We start from the raw sequence: 23,215 nt of genomic DNA on the forward strand, positions 1-23,215 counted from the left end.
CAAAACAAGTCCCCATCTACTTCAGTTGTTTACGAGGATGCTGCAAGTGTGTTTTGCTGTGCAACACCAGAAATGTTTTGAGGACGACAAAACTTCACCTGACTTTCCATCGGCACGAGGGTGAGTAGATAATAAGTGAGTGTCATTTTTGAGTGAACTTATCCTTTAAGGCTTCTATAACAAAATTCTTATTGTCTGAGATTTTAATGTTGAATGTTGATGGATGTTGCTAAGACTGCCTGTGGGGGGCCTGTAGTTAATCTGCATGACTGTTTCTTTAAAATGTGCAGTAGTGTCTCCTCCTGTATGCAACAACACAGCTCTGTCAGCCCTGTCAGGACTGCTGGGGACACCTCCCACCTGTCAGAGGGTGGGTGGGGTGTTGGAGAAGGGGCAGGTAGGCTGATACCTCACTCCAGTTTTGGAGAAAGCCTTCCTCCAGCCCTGAGGTCCCACACGCAGACAGTGGGTGTGTGCACACACACAAGCATCATCATCATCATCATCATCAGCGCTCAGCAGGCTGCTGTTGGACGCACGTAGACACACCGCCAGCCGCTGCGCTCCATCAGACAGACGCCCATGATGAGAGGCTGCTCCAGCCGACCCAAGCCCACACAGAACCAGGACAGATCGGGTAAGACACGTCGCTTTGAACGCTCTGGCTCACTTGTGCGACTTTAAATTGTGCATCTTTGAGCGGAGGACAGAGAGTGTCTGGCTCAGAGAGGCAGGTCGAGCAGCCCTTCAAGACGTAAACAAGAGTCGGTGTGTTGGCACCGTCACCGAGACCTTTACCCTACATACCAACTACAGGCGACAGACAGTTTTTTTATAGGAAGCAGGCTTATTGTAACAGATGTGCTGTAACAGAGGATGAAGAGCCAGGCGGATGTTTATGTGCTGCTGCTGACATTATTAAATAAAACACTGTAAACGCTTCACATAGACTGAAGCTGACCCTCCCGCTGTATTTATTATAAGGCTGCTGTTATTTTAACTCTCCACCCCGCGATCATGATGGAGCTGCTGTTTACGAAGGTAACTGTTCTTGCGTGTTCCCGCTGTTTGTTGTGTTTATGGTTGTTGCCGCTGCTCCTCACGCTGCGATGCATGACATGTCAGTCTCACATTCTGGCTCATGAGGTGGGTCTGCCTCTCAGCCCGGTGGTCGCTGCCTCCCTGCCCACTGTGATCTTAACATAGCTGCTATATTGGGAAATGACTTGTGCGGTATATGACAGGCTAAAGGCTGTTAGCTGCAATCAGACCCTGGCAGCTGCTGCTGGGAGGAGGAGCACAGATCTGTTTCCTGTTCATGTGTCCCAGTGTGCAGCATGCAGGACACACAGTGCACATGAACACAGGCTACCTGAGCTGTCTGCAGATCAGATAAGCTACTTTTACAGTGTGTGCCACAGTTTGAAAGATTTTCTTTAAAACTCTTTACTACCCAGCTGAAAAAGTTAAAAATAAATCCCCAGCATGAGTCAGTGTGCCATTTATTTGCGGACCTGATGAACCTGACGTGTATTATAGTGTACTAGCAGTCAGGGAATTTGAGAGAGAAGGAGCTATTTAATTAGAAACCCTTCCATCGCACCATATTTAGGTCACAGGCTCTGTTACTCCACCACCTAGACTGACTCCTAAAGCTTAATATAATCAGTGCATCAGATGAGGCCACGAGGAACACATAAACAGAAGAACAGATAGGCCTACTAACCTGAAAATGTGCACTGACCCACCACCAGGCACACCTGTGCAGTGTAACTCAGTCCAGTGCAACACTTGTGCAAAAAGTCCCTTCTGTGTAAAGCTTATAATGTCAAGTTGTTGCTGTCACTATGTTTGTGTGGTGCAGATTTATCTCTTGTGACGGTGAAGATGTACTCGACTGAATTAATTTAAAATGCAGTGAGATCTGAGATGGACAGAAGATTAGAATCTGATCACTGAACAGCATTACATCTATAGGAAATATAAAAATCTGTTGAGATGGACTGAATTACAGGTGTCTCTTTTATTCTGTGAGTTTACAAGTCTGGGTCAATTTACAGACAGAAATAGCGAGTGTAATGCTGCCATCTCATGGACATTGCCAGCTCATGTGTAAGGCTTTAGCCTCTGTCGGTGTCAGAAAGGAAATGTTGGCAACAGTCAATTTGTGAGATGTTGAAACTTGATGTGCAAGAGAGAAGATTGTGTAGAGAAAACTGGTCTTTGTCACCGAAGAAAAAGCACAGAAGTCACTAATAACATTAACAAGGGCTCTGTTTTCCATCCAAGTGTCCCAGTAAGTCCCGACAGTGTGACAGTGAGCCAGCATGCATTATACTAGAACCCCGAAACTGAAGCAGCTAAATGAAAGTCAGCCCTCAATAATGTTATTATTGTTATGTTTATTTTGCTAATATTGATTCTTTATTTAAAAAAGAATCAATATTTAAAATGTGTTAAATTTTTACTTTGTCCGTAACACACAAGTTGTCTTGTGTTGTTCCAGGCCTTCCTTTTCAATATCAAAATGACCCTATTAGGTTTTTCTTCAGAGCACAAATGACCAAAAGCCATTTTCCATATTTAGAAACCATTCAGATTATTAAACGATGTTGATTTGAAGAATTTTAATTGAGCACAGGAAATGTCTGTGGGATAACAAAGGCCTCTCCAGTCTGGACTGACTCCCATACTAATGATTTGAAGCCAGCTGAGCTTAAAGTAACAACACTGACTGGTTTTGTAGGTTATTATTACATTTTGCGAACATAATCCTCTGAAAGAGGCAAATTTAGCCCTGGGTCAAGTCTTAAGCAACCGCTGAAGCAAACCAGTGTGCTAGGCCAAACACACCACAATCTTTAAGCAATAGTGAATACAAGTGCACACCCACACTGGTTTTTCGAGTCATTCTGGCTGATTAGACATAAGTACAGGCCAAAGCTTTGCTGGACATTGTGTGAGGTCACCAAACTAAGTGCATCAGTAAGTAAGGCAAAAGAACAAGTGAGGACACGCATCTGGATAGACAAAGCTTGCAAGGCATTTAAAGCTGCATTTCTTTGCTGCTGTCTCAGAATTCACTTCATTTGTTGTGACAGTAGTTTTGTTTTTAAAGGATTTATTGGTGCATAATTGCTTAAAGATGGCAACTCACCACCTTGACCCCCTTAACCTTTAGATAGCACCCTGAGGAGTTCTACCAGGAATCGCTCTCTGCTGCATGCACTGTAGAAAGAAAGACAAAATGGTTTTGTGTGCTTAAAACCGGTTGTAGAATCTACAAATTAAACAATGCATGTTTATTTTTTCTTGTTTGCTGTTGCTTCCATTAAGGATATAGGCTATTAGACTAAATTAGTCAGCAAACTCATTCCTAGCTGTAATGGCACTCAGAGCACATAACTCAGCCAAGGCCTGAAATTTAGGCCTTGGCACAAAATTTTTGTACCCAGCCAGCTAAATATGCCTGAGTTTTTTAATTAAGATCCTGAGAAACCAACGAAAATGGAAAACAAAACACCTATCTCACAATGTTAAACAAAGTGAGTTAAAAAATCCTGGATCCTTCCCTTTATCCAGATCCTCACCCAAAGCTATTGGGGTCTATTTTGGGTTGAGACCCATCCCTCCATCCAAGTTTCATGCAAATCTGTTCAATAGTTTTTGTGTAATCCCTCTGACAACCAACCAACAAACCAATCAGGAGGTAACTATTTTTTCCACTCTTAAAACTGAACTAATCAGTATTTTTTATCTAAATGTAGCACATGACTACGTGCAATGTGAGAGGAGATTGTCAGAATTATCTCTCAGCTGCACTTCCCCTCAGCTCTACGGAGCACTTTAGTGTCTTTCAGCTCATTGATATAGCATTTTTATGACTTTAATGTTTTTGATTCTCTCCCACTGCTCTCATCAATCTTGTTTTTAGCCATAGCAGGCAGATGTTATGAGTGAAGAGGCTGTAAAAGCTGACTGAACGCTACAGAAGCAAACAGCAGACAAATATTTCCCTCAGGAGTTGGTGGAGAACGAGAGCTGGAATGCAGAGTGAATATTTGACATACATTGCATGTGTAATTCATAATAACTATTTCAGAAGTGATAATGGTTTTGTTTTAGTTGTCCTGCTGCCACCAAGAGGTTAAAAAGTAATTAACACCACTTTAAAAACAAATTGACCAAATCACTCTTCTGGTATAGTTTGGCTACTAGATAACAGCTTTTCCACAGCAGACATTTTGACTCGTTATATCTGAAAAGTGTAACAACAACAAGGATGATTCAGTTCCATGCAGCATCATTCATGTACTTAGTTACACCTGTTCCTCTCCTGCTGCCACATGTAGAAACAAGTGTCTCTTCCAAACTTCTTCAGCATCAAACGCAATTTTGAATCCAGGAATATTACCACACATGTCACTTTGGTGCTAAGGCTCCATGGTCAAACAGTTGTGCTGTTGTTGCGGCCTCGCTACATTGGTTTTCTTGGCCTGCTGAAAATATCCTTGCGCCCTTTTCGAGCTGTCACTTTACGGTAAGGTAGAATATACGCTGCGCCCGTACTGCGGTCATTACGGCCGACCGTTGATTTCCACGGTGGCCAGATCGGACCACGTGACCACTCTGAGAGAGAGAGAGAGAGAGAGAGAGAGCGAGAGAGAGAGAGAGAGAGAGAGAGAGACACACCGGCGACCACCGGGGCTGTCTCCATCCCCGCAGAGCACCGCCGATGAAACACCGGTCACCTTCAGAGCAGCATCACGGGAAAAGGTCCCGTGTTCCCGGCGCGGCTGCCTCCACCTCACAGCAAGACGGAATGGAGGACAATGTACCTTCCATTCCGCGGGAACTCACCCAAAATCCTCTGAAGAAGATCTGGATGCCGTGTAAAAATGGCCTTCCCGAAAAACACATTTCTCAAAGAAAGGGTGCGTATGACAACGTGGCGGCAGTTAGCGTACACGGATGTACAGCTGTGTCACCCATAGATTAATGTGTAACAAACAATTATTTTCCTTGTTTACGGTTTGTTGTTCGCATTTGTGAGTACGCAGACGGGACCCCCTGTGGTACAGATATAATTCATGCTAATCCGTCCCCCTAGCGTTACATGTACAACTCGATGTGTTTGATGTGCTAGCTAACGTTGCTATGGTTCTAGTGAGCGCGAGGAGCACAGCTCGCAGTTCAGACGTCTTGCTGCTGCTGCTGCTGCCGCCATCTGGTTCACACCGTTATATAAGGATTCACTGGATGTTCGCGCAAAAGGAAGGCTGCTCGCATCGAGGGGAAAAGACTGGCACTACTAGGGATGTGTATCTCATTGTTACTGTGTGCCAAGTCAAGCACCAGCTGTTAGTAAACAGGAATTGTATCCCTGCAGTCATGTGAGTGATTCGCCCTGTGGATGTGCTGCTGCATTTCTGTCTACGCTCACATTGGTCTTCTCTGTGTGGTCAGGGTGAGAGGCCTGATTGAGATAGGATTTGGGAGCCTATAGACTTTAAAATGCCAATGAAGTCATGAGCTTGTGGTGGGTAAATCCTGACATTTGGGAGGTAGTTGAAGAAAGTAACTCAATGCTCATTATCTCCAATCATGCATGCACATAGACTGTGTAGATAGATAGTGTCCTTTCCCCTGCTTTTGCAGACAGGCAATTTAAAAACTTTGGCTTTATCTTGCAAGAAGGTACATGGTGAAGTAACACAACACATCACACTCTCTGGCCCAGTCATCTGTGCACACACTAAGTGTGGAAATGTGTGTAGCTGTCGCCTCTTTCCAGATGTGTTCAGTAGTTTAACTGCAGTGTTTCACAATGTCTGGGACGTGTCTGCCCTTTACTGACCATATCGGCAGGGTGGTGTGATAACATTGAATTACACATGCCAAGAAGGACAATCTAAAGTTAATATTAAATCTTTATATCTTTATCTTACTATATAATATGCAAGATAGCGTACGGGCAGGTTTTGACTGCAATGGCTGTGAAAAATGCTGAACAGAACCTTGAGATGCACTAATATGCTTTGACCGAGGCGTTACGGATCAGTTTCACATCGTCCATGTGTGTTATGTGTGATCAGCACATGACTGAAGCTGCCTTCCCTTTCTCCCTTTTTTCATTCCAGTATGCATGACCAACTGTCCCACCCTGATTGTGACAGTGGGCCTTCCTGCCAGGGGGAAGACCTATATCTCCAAGAAGCTGACCCGCTATCTTAACTGGATCGGAGTGCCCACCAGAGGTATGTCTTTTCAGGATTATCATCCTCAGTGATTATATACTTCACTGAAATAAGGCACAGTTGTAGAAACGTCAAATCTAGAGGATAAAGGGAGCTGATTCAGTACATGCATCACAAGAGAAAGATGAACTCGAGTGTCCTTGCTTCTGTCTTTCCTGTAGAGTTCAATGTTGGGCAGTACAGGAGAGAGTGTGTGAAGATCTACAAGTCCTTTGAGTTCTTCCGTCCTGACAACGAGGAGGGGTTAAAGATCAGACGGTAAGAGTGGCAACTGGTGTCTGACAGCTTTAACAATTTACTTATCTACCAACCATGTGACATTTATATATGTATGATCTCTACAGACAATGTGCTTCAGCTGCGTTGAACGATGTGCGACAGTATCTCACAGAAGAAGGAGGCCAAGTTGCGGTGGGTCAAATGTTAGATTGTGTATTAGTGGAGATGTTTCAGGCTAGTCAAATAAAGCTAATCCGTTACTGTCCTGTATGTGTTGAGCAGGTGTTTGATGCAACAAACACCACCAGGGAAAGGAGGGAAACCATCATCCAGTTTGCAGAGCAGAATGGCTTTAAGGTAAATTGTTGGGTCACAATTCTGGGAGGTGTCACAGTGTGTTGGCCTTCACACTAAGCTGGATTTGTTCCTCTTCCTCCTCTTCCCTCAGGTGTTCTTTGTTGAGTCTGTGTGTGAAGACCCAGATGTCATTCAGGAGAACATAGTGGTGAGTGTCTCGAGTTTATCTGTTCATTTTATCGCAAGAGAAAATGAACTTGTACTCACTCCTCTGCTGTTTCTCTGTTTAGCAAGTGAAGCTTGGTAGCCCTGACTACACCAACTGTAACACAGAAGAAGCAGTGGAAGATTTCATGAAGAGGATCAAGTGTTATGAAAACTCCTACGAGACGCTGGATGAAGTCCTGGACAGGTGAGGAGAAAGCTGCTGTGGAGAGAGGCATAACTGTGTATAACAAATATGGGCTATAACTAGATTAGCAAATGAGCAGTTTTAAGAACGTTATTATGAACTTTAGTTTGGTGGCTTTTCCTTACGTCAGCAGCAGCAGCACTTATTCTGAGATTTTTAGCTTCGTAAAAAGCTTAAGCAGTTATAATTGGTTTTCTTGAAGTACTAATTATGCAAGGTTACTCAGATCTGTAACCTGGTTCTGGCTCAGTCACATCATACAATGTTGCACAAAAGGCTTAATGTCTCTGCTCCCCCCTCAGAGATCTCTCCTACATCAAAATCATGGACGTGGGTCAGCGGTACTTGGTCAACAGGGTTTTGGACCACATCCAGAGCCGGATCGTCTACTACCTCATGAACATCCACATCACGCCACGCTCCATCTACCTGTGCCGCCACGGCGAGAGCGAGCTCAATGTCAAGGGTCGAATCGGAGGAGACTCAGGCCTCACACCCAGAGGCAAAGAGGTATATAAAACTTTTTTACCAAGAGATGCTGTATGTCTACAGAGCTGTTTGTTTTTAACCTGACTGGATGAGTTATTTAAAAACTAAAATTATTATTTTTTTCTCCCTGCAGTTCGGGAAGAAGCTGAGCCAGTTCATCCAGTCACAGGGCATCAGCGACCTGAAGGTGTGGACCAGTCAGATGAAGAGAACCATCCAGACAGCCGAGGCTCTCAGTGTGCCCTACGAGCAGTGGAAGGTCCTGAACGAGATCGATGCAGTGAGTGCTACGTTCTCGACTGATAAGCACAACTGTTTGCTTGCATGTGTGCAGCATTGATGGAGTTTAATCTGTGCGCGGTGTCATTTTAGGGCGTCTGTGAGGAAATGATGTACGAGGAGATCCAGGACCACTTTCCTCTGGAGTTTGCTCTGAGGGACCAGGACAAATACCGCTATCGCTACCCGAAAGGAGAGGTCAGTGTCTGATCGGCATGATTAGACAGTGCCGTTCGGTCTTGTCTAATCATGCAATGTAGTTATGTAACTGTAGTGTTTTTTCATGTTAACACCGAGGTAGCATGCTTGGGGACAGTGTATCTTTGTTTGAATTTTGAAATTTCCGAAATGCTGAGACAGTCCTTCTGTGTGAATATAATGACACACACGTAACCACAAACACAATTACACAGAATCCAGATGGCCACTGGCCACTTGCTCTCTGCTAATGAGCCTCAGCTCAGCCGAGCCGCATCTCAGACAGATTTGGCTTAACACCAGATGACAATGAACAAAGACTTCACATTAGTCTGTGAGTGTGTGTGTGTGCACGCGTGCCAAAACTGTTTGGTCAGGCTGTGTACTGGGGGTCTGAATGCCCGCTGGTCTGTTGTCACCTTAAGTTCATCCCATTACCTCTCCATTAGTCTGACACAGGAGGATGGATGTGGGCATTAGTTGGCTGCCCAGGCGGACAGTGCTGATGTAGGACTTTAGGGAATTTTGTTAAAGCTAGTGTTGGGCTAGACAGCTTGTATTGATTTCTCCACTTGCTAAAATGTCAATCTGTTTACCTGAGAGTGATTATTCAGCAGAATATGTGACGAGAACAGATTGTATTCCTAGAAGTGTAGCACTCTGCTTTCCGCCTGTCTGATTGCCTCTTTTTGTCTCTCTTCTGACTCAGTCCTATGAGGACCTGGTGCAGCGGTTGGAGCCAGTCATCATGGAGCTGGAGCGGCAGGAGAACGTGCTGGTCGTCTGTCACCAGGCCGTAATGCGCTGCCTGTTGGCCTATTTCCTGGACAAGACTGCAGGTTAGTCCTTTAACTGAACCTCAAGGAGCAAGCCTAAAAAAAGACTTTCATCACATGTACCGAAACGTACACAAATAAGATCAAATTCTGTTTCGTTGACTTCTTCAGAGGTTGTTGCCAGGCAATTTAGTGAATGCGGCAAGCATTACCTATAGTATATGACAAGTTTTTATGCCTGGTTGTGAATAAGGCACTGGATAAAATGTTTTGTTACACTGTGACACATTCAGTGTAAAGCTGTGACATACTTCCAGCATGCCCAGATGGAGAAGAGTGTTTTACTCCTGGCTGACTGACCTGAATTCCATGTTGTAGACCAGGTTACTGTAGCAATTGTGTCAGATTAAAAATAATTCAATGGCTCTCTGATTTTTCCAAACACTACAATGTTATAAATTATAGCTCAAGTTTAGCGATGGCTATGATACTACTGCTTAACTAATGACATTAATGGATACCCATATCAGATATTTTTTGCATAATTAACTAAAATTGCAAATCATTAATATTATTATTGATAATACAATGAATTCAAAGCAGGACTAGAATTAATTTACAACAAAATATTGTTTCTAGAGCAGCAGTATTTACAACAGCAAAGTCACCATGTAATCTCTTAATCCACATGGAAACAAATTAAATAAAACAATTTTCCTGGAATTAAAAACACAGAGTGAAGTTTAAAAAGGATGAAGAGCATAGATATTAGCCACTCTCATTTATCCTGTTCACTGTCCTCCCTCTATTGTACTGCTAATGTGAGTTGGCTTGATCTTACAATTTGCTGTTAGCTAAACATTAATCATACCAGTGGTTAATGGGACACTGCGAGCACAGTTTCCTGAAAGTTCAAGCTTGTTGAACAGTTGAAACAATCGTATGGTTTTAAATAATTTAGAACTAGTTCCAGTTCAAGGGTTGCAGGTCCTTATTCAAGACGGAGCTTCACGTTATGTTACCAGATGCAGAAGACACAACAAAGTGGGCTGTTGTTCTTGTTAGGAAAAATTACACTTGAACATCAGAAATGATTCATATAAATGCCTGGAAATGACGTACAGGAATAAGAGTTCATGGTTTGGGTAGTTTCATGAACTGTGTTTGTCTTCCCGCAGAAGAGCTGCCGTACCTGAAGTGCCCGCTGCACACTGTGCTGAAGCTAACGCCGGTGGCCTATGGTAGGACTGCTCTCCTGTTAGCAATGAATACAAATAACAAATCTATTTCTAATGAATAATAACAAAAAAACTTCATCTGCGACCTTGAACTAATGAAACCAAACTTCTGTGTGCATACTCAGGCTGTAAGGTGGAGTCCATCTGCTTAAATGTGGATGCAGTCAACACACACCGAGAAAGACCAGAGGTGGGTATAACATCATACCACACACACAGTATAACTGGCCCATTTTTGCAGTGTAGGAGGGTTCACAATCAGGTTGGCGCTCAGGTGCCGAATGTCACATTATCAAATGCAATACAGATTTGTTTGTCAGCAGTTCGTTCTGACGGCCATGTTTTCATGAGCACTGGTATGAAATATTAATGAACTCAGAGCAGGTTTTGGTTGGATTATGTGTGGATTATGTATTATCAGAACACAACAGAAACAATGACTAATGCTCCGATTGCTATTCACCCTCACACCCTTTAGACAAACATTTCTGAGTGGATGATGTAACAGTTTCATACAGGGTTTAATGCTGAAAACCACTGATCAGAATAGTCACACAGTCATAGTTGTAGAGCCACTGATGGTTCTCATTGAAATACACCCGTTATAATGCAAATGTATTATGACAGAAAATATACTGTGTATGAGTAATGTGATGTTATGTAATTCTTTAAAAAAAATCAGTACAATCAGGATAATATATTCACACGCACAGGTGAAGTTTGGGATTTTTACCCCTTTTGTGGGATATTAAATTATTCATGTCTTTGTGGCCGACAGACGGTCCGTCTGATTTTTCTAAGAAAAAGCATTAGTTGAGCATGAGAAAGCCTGCATCTAGTAGTTTAACTCACCTTCACTTTGACGACTGCCACATTACTAGCAAAGAAGGCTGATAACAAAGGCTTAACAAAAACCTCAACCGTGTTACAAACAATCCTCTTAATTTAAAGGATAGATTCACCCAAAAATGATAATTCAGTCATTCTACTCAACCTCTTAAAACAACATTGCAGCATTCTCCTAAACAACTGAAGTAGAAAATTGACACATAATGAAGACATAGAATGGTTCCTTGGTCCCCAGAAGCCCTGAGATCCCAAATTGACTTAAAAGATAATATTCACCCCCACACGGTCGAGCTCGTGCACCCACTTCAGGCGGGTTTAGGAGAATGCTGCAACTCTGTTCAGCTGTGGAGTTCCAGAAATGTTTTGTGGACTACGAAACTTCTCCTGACTTTGCATCTCTGTGTGGCTGTGGGTTGATAATGACTACATTTTCTTTTTTGGGGTGAAATGATCCTTTAATCAGTGTGTGCAGTGGATTTCATATCTCCCTGTGTTTTGATCCCTCCCCCTCTTTGTTTTTTGTTTTATCAAACAGAACGTAGAAGTGTCGCGGATGTCAGAGGAGGCTTTGCTAACAGTGCCAGCTCACCAATGAGGCAGTACCCCTCAGCCCACCCCCACCCCCCTTTACCCTTCTTTACACACTCTCTACCCTTCAGACGCACAATGTACCTGCCAAACTCCTCAACCTCTAGTCTTTTCTTCTCCACCTTCCTTCGATTGAATCTCTCTTCACCGTTCTTGTCTTGTTTTTTTCTCCACTAATACTTTAAGACGTGATGATGGTGGTGGTAATTGACTGGAATCCAGTTTCTAATTTTGATTATTAATCCTATGACATGGATCCTGTGTCGTGCACATTCTCCCATTTTTGGAGAATCAATGAAAAGCTGATGAAGGTTTTTTTTTTTTCTTTGTGAACTGATGCTGTAATCCCAACTGTGAAACAATGAAACTCCAGCACCTTGTTTGTTGAAGCAGTGATTACGTGTAGTTTATTTTCTCCTTGATCTTGTCTGTTGAACCGATTTCTAAACTATTTAAACTTAAACCAGTGTCTCATTCACTTAATATTTCTGTTAGTAGAAGTCAGGACACTCTAATCTTAATCGTACAGCAATGCACAACAAAAAGGTTGTGCTTTTTTATATTTTGCACATAAAAATCAACTGTATCTCCTCATTAACTGTCCTCTATTAGAGCTCGTCTCTAGTTGTAGGATGTCTAACACTGTTTAATGAAGATTACAGACATACTTTGTTTTGTTCGTTTGTGTTCAACAATGTGAAGGTTCTTAAAGTCTATTCAGTGATCAGATTGAAGGCAATATTTCTGTTAAATGTTTTTAAATAAACTCCACTCAACCATGCCATGCATCCTCACCACACTCTTCTCGTGCTTCATTTTAGAAAGTTTGACATGAAAGCTGTTTTCTGAGAGTCAGAGTTTTGGCTTATGTTTTACAGTGAAGGTAACATTCAGGATAAGTTGGATGCTTTCGCTTGTGCTAACATGTCATCAAAAGAGGTCGACTACTTCCTTCCTATTCCTATCTTCACATCAGACGTTCAGTGCAGTGCCCTTCCTGCTTTCTCTGCTGTGCAAACAAGGCTCAGATTTCCCCATTCATTCATATGCAAAGGCTCCACTGGGGTGCATAAGAAAATGCTGCCATTCATCAGCTTGAACAAAACACTCACTGTGTCTCAGATTTCTTTCTGCCAAGATTTAGAGTGAAAACAAAAATGCAGAGAATAATTTGGGACTTTGTTATAAGGTTTCCGTGTACATGATGGTGTGATGAAAATAAACACGTCATGAAAACATGAGGTAAACAAATGCTGCTGCAATGACTCATTTTATGCTGATGGCCGCGTCTGTCAGCTATGAAAGCGTTCTGGTAATCTCACACTTAACGAAGCATCCGGCACAGTTTAAAAGAGGTCGAATCGGCTGCAGGTGCGTCATTAAAAAATTTAACTTTTAGTGAAAACCTTAACAATGAGCCATAGAGAGACTACAGTGCATCAACAAAAAGAAAAGGTTATCACAAGTGCAAACACAACAGATACACTACATGACATGCTGTATTACTTTCTTGAAGTGTTTAATGTGTGATCACGACTGCAGAGCTTATTGTAAATGTATTAGTATTTATTCTGAAGGCATCTGACACCGATGCGTTCCTCTTTCCAGAACGTGAACATCCACCGTACACCTGAAGCCGCCCTGCAGACCGTCCCTCCTCACCTCTGACCGCCTCTGTAACCCTGCGAGGCTGCAGTCTCCTTCTCTCGCTCCCTTGTGACGGACTCCTGTGCTTGTTTCACTTTCTCCAGTCTGCTCACAGTGGTGACCCTCTGGGTGATGTGCCTCCTCCTTCAACACCTCTGCCACACACACACACACCCCTCTCTCTGTAACACTTACATCTGTGATTTTGAAGGGATGTGAGGGAGCTCAACCTGAACACATGCGTTCAGGCCTCAGTGTTCATGTCTGAAAGCTACATGGTATATATACGTATATATTTTTAAGTGTTAACCGTGTGGTTTCATCCAATGGTCATGTGACTTTCTGCTACATGTTTGACATGTTTGTGTATCGTGCAGTCGTTGTTTAATGTGAAGGTGACCTCAGTAATAATGTGCAATTTGAAGGGTACAAACCTACCTGGAAAACGATACTAAAAATTTTGCCTGTGAGGTGATTCAAAGAATTGACGGACTGGGAGATAATCATTAGGTTTTCTACGGTGAGCACACAGTCACTTTGACTTTATACTGGTGTATTTCCTCAGCTGATGATTCTACACACTTCAATGAAATCAAAACATGCTTTTGTGAAGAACACATCTGAGCACACACGTCCTGGAAATGTAAAAATGAAGTATCGACTTCAAACTGCACGTCCTAACTCTGCAATAATAAAGATGTGTTATTTTTGTTATAAAACCTCATTGTGGTTTTTTTAATTATGTATGAGGGCTGCACTGGGGATTATTTTCATTTTCCATTAATATGCCAGCACTTACAACACTCATCTAATCAATACATTTCTCAGTCTGTAAATGTTAGAAAACAGTTAAAAAATGGTGATCAACAACTGTCTACAACTCAGTTATTCACTCAATAAACCAGCAAATATTCATGTTTATGACGCTTAGAGTCAGTGATGTTTTGGAATTCTCACATAAAAACAAACAATATATAAATAATCAAATATCAAAATGGATGCCATTGAATGCACTGACTTGACCACACAACAAAGGTGTAAATAACATCTTTTCAAATCAGTAATAGGTCGCGGGGCCTCAGGAGATTTGGGTTACGCCCTTTGAGTAATGGCCTCATTATTTCAATTCTGTAATGTGGAGGTTGCCGGTGAGATGTACTGGTATAATAATAATAATGCGTCAGTTGGACTGGTGCAATCAGAAGGCTTCGCCAGCTGATTGGAGTTGGATGGAGACCACAGAGGCCAGATCTGTCTGCCACTCAAAATGAGAGAAGGGTGAAGCAGCAGGGAGTGTCCAGCAGATAACTTTATCTACTATCTGTCTAGCTCGCTGCAATTACGATTCAAAATCAGGCCATAAAGCTCCTCCTTTGAATTCCCACAGTGGGTCAAATAAAAATCCTTGTTCAATTGTTATTACGTCAGTGCACTTGAGCAAGGCAACAGCAGCAGTATAAGTCTTGCTTAGAAGGTTTGAAACTAAAGCATTTCATCTTAGTTTTAACTGTTCAACAAAAATGGTTCACACACCGTCTGCAGCATGACGGTATTACTTCCTCTTCCTCACAGCTGAAATAACACAGTAAGTGTGTATAGCGTGGCCAAAGTGCTGACTTAAAACAACTTCCTCCGCAGCAGAACAAATCCATTTATAGACACAGAGGCAGCGCAACATGCTCACTGTGAATGACAGACATCAGCAGGAACAGCAAAGGTATAAACAACAGAGTTTTATTATCTTCTCTCATTATTTTCATACATGGGCTTTGGTGGTTTCTTTACAGACAGCTCTTGCTCCACGTCTGCAATTAAACGCCACACAGACTGCTTTCCATAAACAGAAAAAGTTTGGAGACAAATTTGAAACAACAGTGACAGAACATACAGACTCACATACACAAAATATAAAAACCTGGCCGTTTGATTTGCAGCAACACGTTCTCACTGCCCCTGTATTCATGTATATCAACTTGATTAATACTTTAAGGACCCGCCTTTGTTTGGGGATTTGTTCTAAGTGGCTGAAAATGAAACTGGTAAATATTTCATTATATACAGTCAGTGATATTCATGAGTACAGGGAAATACTCGAGATGGGCGCAAAGGGTGTCATCGCCAGATTGGTCATGTTCCTCTCGTGTCCTCGCTGATTGGCTGTTAACTCCTTTAGTTCTCCACTCTTGTGCTGATTGGCCCTTGCAGCGTTTTCCCAGCTTGTGTGGGACCGTGGACAACACTGTTATCAGAACTGTGGACAGGACAAGTCAAATGATTAAGTACAGAAATGTATAAGATGTCAATATTCATTTTCAGGCAAAAGCAGAGAAAGTGTTTCTTACGTTCTTGAGGAATTCCTCGGCGACAATACGGGCCCTGGCATTAACAGACAGTTTCATCTCGCTGATCTCCTTGTCGATCTCCTCCATGAAGTGGATGACAAAGTCCACCAGCTTGTGTTTGTACATCTGCTCCGTGTGGAAGTTGGTGATCAAGAAGCTAATATCATATCCCTGAAATCACAGTACGGTGAGAGGAGACAAGAGAACAAGGAAATGAGAAAGTAAATTCGATACCAGCAAAAAAAATGACAAAAGTATCACTTTCAGTAACATTCAGTAGAGCTGCAACAATTAATCAGTTAGTTCTCAACTATAAAAATAGGGAAATTAGAAAATTGCTAACTATTTTGATAACGATTAATCTGAGTATTTTTTCAGAAAAACATTCAACATTCTTTGATGCTAGCTTCAGTATTCAGTATTCAGAGTTGTGGAAGTCATCTTGAACTTTAGGAAACACTGGTTGACATCTTTTCACCATATTATAGATGAAACACATTCAGTAACATGAAAATAATTGTTAGTTGCAGCTTAAGATTTCATGGAAATATGTATTATATATTTTGTAAATCTAACCATGAAGCACCTTTGACATTTCCATATTAAAAGTTCACACTGTTCCTCATTTTTCATTTTGATTCTTCACGTCACACAGTCACTGTATGCCGATTCCTCTTTTCTCACTCACTTTACTTTTTTCTACTATATACAACCCAGATGACTCCTCCACCACTCTTACCTCTACTGGTTTCCTCCTCAGAATGAAGAAGTTCTCTGCCCTCATCATCATGAAGCGCATGAACTTGTGGCAAAGGATCTTCTCAATCTCATCAGCCTGCAGACAAACAGCGTTTTTAATGCGTCAGTTTAATGCATTTAGACGTAAGAATATTAAGAAATGTGAATAGCTCATAACCAAAAACAGTCTAAGTTTAGCTGTGTTTCAATCACCTGTTTGACAGCGATGCTGACTCTGACAGAGTTGATGGATCCCTCAATGAGAACCTTCTCCTTGTCATTACGGCTGATCACCACAGGCTGGAGTAGCAGCTCCTTACTGCTCCTGTAATCGCAGCACAATGCATCCATTACAAATTTTAAAAAAGGCCTGCTCGGTTTAAACTATCATTTTTATTAGACACTCGAAGTCATTGTGCTCGGGACCCTGTGCAGCTCTGCACTGAACCTTAGAAGTTAAAGTGACTTCTTGAAAAACTCTCAATCTACACATTGTATTGAAAAGACACCTGCAATAGGCTGCAGCAAGTACCCGCTGGCTAATGTTACAGCCTTGCCTGTGCTTGTGTAATTTTTTTTCCCTCCTACATTTTCTTGTGCAAGTTTGCACAAGTCCACACTTGTGTGACAGCTGGATGATCCGCAGAGGGCTTGAGGGCTGGAGAAACAGGAGGCAGCAAAGCAGGGGGATAACAAGTGAGACTGCCGACTCCACACACATGCAGTTAAACATACCTGACCTCCACCTCTGGCTTGTTGTGACGCTCCACCACCTGAGAGGAGAAGTTCTCCAGACAGAGGGCCGCCTGCAGGGTGGCCCTCACAGCGTTTAAGTAGGGGCGCAGAGTCGCTGTCTAGGGGAGAGATTGAATGAGATCAATGTCTGGGTCAGAGGATCTTGTTGGATGATGCATTTGTGTTTAGATCAGGATACATGGTCAAACTGAACCCTTCCACTGTAGTGAGGGTGACTCAACCGGTGTCTGAGGTCATGTTTAATCAGGAACCAAAGTGAGCTGTATGCAGGGATGCAGTGGCTACTGATCAATCACAAACCACTTACAGTTTACCACCTTTAAATTATGAAGAAAGAACTACGAACAGTCATTTTAAAAAGAAAAACATGGAGGCAATCAGGATCTACCTGATACAAGTTATTTATGTTATGCATTAAAGGATGCTTTCAGGTGACCGAGATTGCAGCTCTTGGTCATCCAAATTATTCATATCCATCTACATCACTCTACTTTACCCGGAATATAAAAAGCTCGTCCACCGTCTTCAGACAGAGAGCTAGTATCGAGAGGAAAAGGGGCCGAGAGGAAAAGACAGCTCAGCTCAGTCACTTTAGTTTTTGCAGATCGTATCAAGGATGATGCCCGTCCTCTCATTTCACTGCAGCCGACCTGAAACAACGTCTACGAGATACACGGAGCTAGCTAGCTAATCTCGCCTCGAATGTAGCCTTAGTAAGCGGCGGTAAACGGCTAAATAATAAAATATAAAGACACATTTAGTGACAGACACTCACCATTTTTGCGCTGTAGAAGACGGAAGTTCCTCAGCCACGCCTGGGACTGCTCTTCCGTAAATCCTACATAGTCGGGTACAGATAGGGTGCGCTAGTTTTCACTTCGTTTGAAGAGGCGGGTGTCTCCGCACAGCAGAAATGCTGTTGTTTGCGCGTGCTACACCGCCCAGGTGGAGTACGGGTGCTCTAAATCGAGCGCACCCTTCGATGCGTCCACTCCGCTCTGTGAACAGGAGACATTTCGCTCTGTGGCGGTTGGACCAGGTGTACTTTTGATCTTTTTAGACCCGTTTTGAATAAAAGCGGTTAAATGACAGCGTTATAACCTGTGTATGACCCAGTTAACTAGCTGAGTTACGGGTCTAGCGGTAACCGAATTTTTACACACCCTGACACAATATGGTTTGGTCCGATGATACCATTCCAGCAGTAGGTTGATATATGCACAACTCCTCGGGGTTATTTTTGATACATAGTGAGATTTGGAAATATACCCTCGGCCTATGTGTTTAAGTTGTATGGTTTGTTTTTTGTCTTAAAATTCGTTATTTTTTCGAAAATAGGTCATAATTGCATGTAAATGTATTTCTCCCCCCTCCCCCTGTAAGCACGATGGTTGTTTCCATCATGGATTCCATTCACTGACGGTAAATATCGCTGCTCTTAAACATTCAAAAATACATCTCTGCTTCAAGTTTCTACCATCCAGCTCTTTTAATCTTAAAGGTCCTTCTTGTAAAATATACATGTGCAAGAATGTGAAATCGTAGCGGCCCATTATTATTGTTTAGGAATCATTTGTACCGCTCGGGCCCAGCGAGCTCGCGTTGTCCGAAGCAGACCTGCGTGTACGTGTATTTGGGTGCGTGCGTGCGTGCTCTCGTGTGTGTGTGCGTGTGGTTAACGCATGTAAACATAGAGACACACAGACAAGACAAAGAACAACAGCTGGACACTGTGTGTGAGTCTCATCTCCTTTTGTTATCCACGCTGTCCATCTTCATGTCTCAGCTCATTCAGACTCTGCCAGGTCTCTGCCTCACAGCATCATGAGTGAGTTAAAGGACTGTCCCCCTCTGAAATACTACGACTTCAAGCCGGTCGAGCATGTGAAGGTGTGTCCCCGCTACACTGCTGTGCTCGGCCGCTCAGAGGACGATGGCATCGGCATCGAGGAGCTGGACACCCTCCAACTGGAGCTGGAGACGCTCCTCTCATCGGCCAGCCGCCGCCTCCGAGCCCTGGAGGAGCAGAGACAGGTGGGAGGAAGCTGGGAAGCTGCCACTGTTTACATCTCATCATCTCATCCCTTGTTGGTTACTATTTGTAACTCCCTGTGTGTGCTGCCTTTCAGATCCTCACAGACTGGCAGGACAAGAAGGGGGATAAGCGCTTCCTGAAGATGGGGAAAGACCCAGATCCTGCTGCCTCTTCTCGCCACAAACCAAAGAAGCAGAAGTTGGATGGCAAAGGCAGTCACGGCCCAGGTCCTGGCAGGCCCAAAATCAAAAATATGCAGCCTAAAGTCCAAGAGTATGAATTTACAGACGATCCACAAGACATTCCCCGCACTCCTAAAAACGATGCACCCAACAGGTCAGCACCATCAGCTCTTTGTTACATCTCACCTCTCTGTTAAATAAGGCTCTATTCAACTTATTTGTGTATGAACTGAGGTAAATGAGTTTTGTTCTGGCAAGGTATCTTTGTATTTAAAATGTTGGCTTTTTAAAATTTCAGATTTTGGGCATCAGTCGAGCCATATTGTGCTGACATCACAAATGAAGAGATCCGGTTGCTAGAGGAGCTTCTAAAACCCCCGGAGGATGAAGCGGAGTATTTCAAAGTATGACAGGAAAATACCTAAATTCAATCAAAGAATGGCCAAAATTCTGGTTCTTTTCATTGTGTTAAGTGAAATGTATCATTTTTAAATGTGTTACTCTTTGATTCTGTCTGTGTTAACTGTAGACTCCAGCTCTGGGGAAACACTACTCTCAGCGTTGGGCTCAGGAGGATCTGCTAGAGGAGCAGAGGGAAGGAGCTCGAGCCAACGACAAGAAAAAGAACCTCATGGGGGGGCCGCTGTCTGAGCTGGATGCTAAAGGTGAGGGAAGACTGCACCTCAATTGATCCACGGGCTGGTTTGCTCTTGGTATGAACATGCCAGACGACAGTTACTGCATGAGCATGTATTCACCTTAATCCTCATCTTCATGTTCAAATATTTAGATGTGGACTCCCTGTTGAAAAAGTCAGAGTCCCAACATGAATCTCCAGAAGACGGATGTCCCTTCGGTCCTCTCACACAGCGTCTGCTCCAGGCCCTTGTAGAGGTCAGTGTGTTGTAGACTTAATGGTTTGTCAAGCACGCACGCTAATAAAAAACTTTAACTAGTGTTTAACACTGAAACATGACCATAATTTGCCAGATTTTGTTCTGTTTTCCTCCAGGAGAACATCATATCCCCCATGGAGGATTCTCCTATACCCGACATTTCAGGGAAGGATGCCAATGATGGTGCTGGGACTTCTCCCCGCAGCCAAGGAAAAGCTTATAGGTATTTGTGCAACACTTAACAAACATACAAGATATCAGATGCACCTGAAGATAAATACAAAGATGCCACATTCAGGCGTGTGTGGTGCATCTGTGGTGCAGCCATCTTGCTCTTTGGCTCTGTCCTGTTCAAATAGTAGAAAATGCCAGACTTTTGTGCTGCTTTTGGATAATCTAACAAAATAAATACCAAAAGCAAACAACAGGGAAAAATATTTCACAATTGAGAAGTTGTTTTTACAATATTTTGCTGTTAAGAACTTGTCAAATTTGATATCATAATAATTAATCCTTCATTTAAGCTTAAATACAGTTAAGTGACCGTCCTGATGCTATATTTAGCTAATTTAAGATGAATATTTTATTAAAGTAATTCATCTGTAGGATGCTGAAAATTATATTTATCAATCATCATCAAACTTTTTCAATGAATTTGCACAAAACTGTAAGATTTGTTTATCAGAATATGTAACTATTACAGTGCAACTCTGCATAACCCTGCTGAAACACTATATTTTATACAGAAGGTGCGCATTTGTTTCCAAAGTTATAAATAAAATCACATCATGACAGTCATTTTACAGGCACTTAGAGAACAGAATATATGAAGAAACTAATTGCTTAGGGAAAGTTAATCTTAAATATTACATTATAGAAATATATTTGTTATTTTCTAGATCAGATGGAGTGCTTTTTGATTTAACGAAGTATCCTGTATATGTGTCTGGCATTTAAGTTGTATGAATAATCAGCCAGTCATGATGATTTAAATAATGGATGGACCTCCTGCTTCCATAGACTTACATGTTTTAGGAGTCGCGGCTTCCCTGTACCAATATGGCGGCCGTGGTGACGCATCGCTCTAATGAAAAGCAACAGTCAAGCCTCTGTCTATGTCTAGATATCAGTGAAAGGCACAAAGATCAGTTCTCCAAATCAGATAACTTGGCACCTTGGCAACCATCACACCAGTTGCACTCACACACCGCACAGTGTGGTATATTAGTTGTGAGACTGGTTGGAGATTGGTACGTTATACTCTGTCACATACTTAATTTCTTTCTTTTCCCCCTCCAGTGTTCCTCACACACGTTCTCTGGAGGCTCGGATCAAAGAAGAGCTGGTGGCTCAGGGGCTGCTGGACTCTGAGGAGCGACCCGGGCCAGGAGGAGACTCTGAGGACGAGGTTCTGGCAGAGCTGCAGAAGAGACAAGCCGAGCTCAAAGCCCTCAGTGCTCACAACAGAGCCCGTAAGCAGGAGCTGCTCCGGTGAGGATACAGAGCCACTATGATTATATTTACCATGATATAAACTTTACTACACAGTCATACAAGTCTGATCCATGATCAGCTGTTGACATTAACTTTTTATGTGCCGCTGCCTCACAGGTTGGCGAAAGAGGAGATGCGCAAGCAGGAGCTGAGGCAGAGAGTCAGGGTGTCTGACAATGAGGTGATGGAGGGATTTCGACGAATCATGGCAGCCAGGCAGAAGAAACGCACTCCGACCAAGAAGGAGAAAGACCAGGCCTGGAAAGCACTGAAGGAGAGGGAAAGCATCCTCAAGCTGCTGGATGGATAGAGGAAGACACAGCTCGAGTCTGGTTTTTAACCAGAATGAAGATTGACACAGATTAGAGCAGCTGTGACAGCTGTTACACAGTCGGTGAACAGCTGTATCCATGATGGTGTATGATACAGTGTACTGCAGGTGTGTGTGATTTCACTATGGACATTTGTGTAGTAGTTTTCACGTCATGTACAGCAGAGAGCTCGTTTGATCAGTAACATTTAGTAGGCATCAAAGACTTTTCCTCCTTTTTGTTTAACTTTTTTCATGTCAGTTGAATTTTTACGTTGATTTATATTTTGTTTACTATTGTAATGTTATGAAAACAGTACACATGAATGTTTGAATAAATCAGAATGACTTAAAGACTCAATATTTTTTCTATGTATGAAGAACACAACTGAGAGGAGAGTAACAGTCTTTTCTTCAGTGCCGGTCTGGTTAGCAGCATCAGAAACAGAACATCTGAACACACACTGCTGCTGCTGCCCATTCAGTTGATTAATATTTCTTGTGTTGCTGTGTTTACGTTACAGACCTGTAAAACTGAGGGATCTAGGCCTGCTGTTAGTGAGGTAGTGGCAGGACCATTACAGAATGCTAGACACACTAACATGTTCAACCTCATTTTTCAGTGTTTAATTTTTTTCTGCACCATAAGAAACAAATGTAGCTTTTCTTACAACTCAACAACTTCTAATCTCTGTGCATACTTATCTACAGTTAAAACCATCTGCAGAAAATGCTGATTTATAATCAAGCACTCAAATCTTATTAAATATTTATGAGACTATTTTCCCCAAATCAGTGGCAATGGGGGAAACTGAGCCAAATGCCTGTGGTAAGTTAACCCAGAGGTTCAGCTTTCTCCATTGTTAAATAATTTCCATTAGTATGATGCCTATTATTATTATTATTATTACAATAATATTTTTACAACAATAGGACGGAGCATCTGGAGGAGCACCCGAAGGCAGCTGCCTTAAGCTTTACACAGTGCTCCTCATCTGTGTATGTGTATTTTATGTTGGTTGCGTAACATTTTGACAACTGCTTTTGTTGTCTGAAGTGTTTTTACTTATGAAGTCACACAATCTAATGTGTCAAACATGTGAAATATCACACAACAACATGTCTTTCTACCATCAGTGTTTGAAAATTAATATCCTTTGTGTTCTGGCTCATCCCCCCCTCTGAGAGATCATTTTGAGAAGTGTCCCATCCC

The 23,215-nt window shown here is 42.5% G+C and overlaps 3 protein-coding genes across 7 annotated transcripts; 2 read left to right on the top strand and 1 right to left on the bottom strand.

Annotated features, from left to right (window-relative positions):
* The first annotated feature begins 477 nt into the window (after positions 1-477).
* On the top strand, positions 478-13,946 carry pfkfb4a (6-phosphofructo-2-kinase/fructose-2,6-biphosphatase 4a). Of its 4 annotated transcripts, none has more exons than XM_084348657.1 (14): positions 478-637; positions 6,141-6,257; positions 6,419-6,515; positions 6,602-6,668; positions 6,759-6,833; positions 6,925-6,981; positions 7,064-7,185; positions 7,488-7,695; positions 7,808-7,954; positions 8,047-8,151; positions 8,861-8,990; positions 10,106-10,168; positions 10,291-10,355; positions 13,211-13,946. In XM_084348657.1, exons 1-14 carry the CDS (start codon positions 583-585, stop codon positions 13,268-13,270), a joined length of 1,368 nt encoding a protein of 455 aa, XP_084204783.1. In that variant the 5' UTR covers positions 478-582; the 3' UTR covers positions 13,271-13,946. The 4 variants fall into 4 exon arrangements, with proteins under 4 accessions (XP_084204783.1, XP_084204781.1, XP_084204782.1 ...); XM_084348655.1 differs by lacking the exon at positions 13,211-13,946 and adding an exon at positions 11,550-12,396 and having other exon boundaries at positions 482-637; XM_084348656.1 differs by lacking the exon at positions 478-637 and adding an exon at positions 4,655-4,934.
* Positions 13,947-14,967: 1,021 nt separating this feature from the next.
* Positions 14,968-17,998, bottom strand: LOC311255270 (actin-related protein 2/3 complex subunit 4). The gene is made up of 6 exons (XM_084349605.1): positions 17,861-17,998; positions 17,065-17,183; positions 16,543-16,654; positions 16,331-16,426; positions 15,592-15,762; positions 14,968-15,500 (listed from the first exon to the last, which is right to left on the bottom strand). Exons 1-6 carry the CDS (start codon positions 17,861-17,863, stop codon positions 15,495-15,497), a joined length of 507 nt encoding a protein of 168 aa, XP_084205731.1. The 5' UTR covers positions 17,864-17,998; the 3' UTR covers positions 14,968-15,494.
* A 329-nt stretch (positions 17,999-18,327) lies between these two features.
* tada3l (transcriptional adaptor 3-like) lies at positions 18,328-22,356 on the top strand. Of its 2 annotated transcripts, none has more exons than XM_084349603.1 (9): positions 18,328-18,507; positions 18,872-19,119; positions 19,215-19,456; positions 19,601-19,706; positions 19,832-19,967; positions 20,093-20,196; positions 20,315-20,421; positions 21,498-21,689; positions 21,810-22,356. In XM_084349603.1, exons 2-9 carry the CDS (start codon positions 18,910-18,912, stop codon positions 22,000-22,002), a joined length of 1,290 nt encoding a protein of 429 aa, XP_084205729.1. In that variant the 5' UTR covers positions 18,328-18,507; positions 18,872-18,909; the 3' UTR covers positions 22,003-22,356. The 2 variants fall into 2 exon arrangements, with proteins under 2 accessions (XP_084205729.1, XP_084205730.1); XM_084349604.1 differs by lacking the exon at positions 18,328-18,507 and adding an exon at positions 18,518-18,722.
* The last annotated feature ends 859 nt before the right edge of the window (positions 22,357-23,215 follow it).

The sequence above is a fragment of the Pagrus pagrus genome (assembly GCF_965226575.1).
Source record: "Pagrus pagrus genome assembly, chromosome: 3".
Lineage (NCBI taxonomy): Eukaryota > Metazoa > Chordata > Actinopteri > Spariformes > Sparidae > Pagrus > Pagrus pagrus.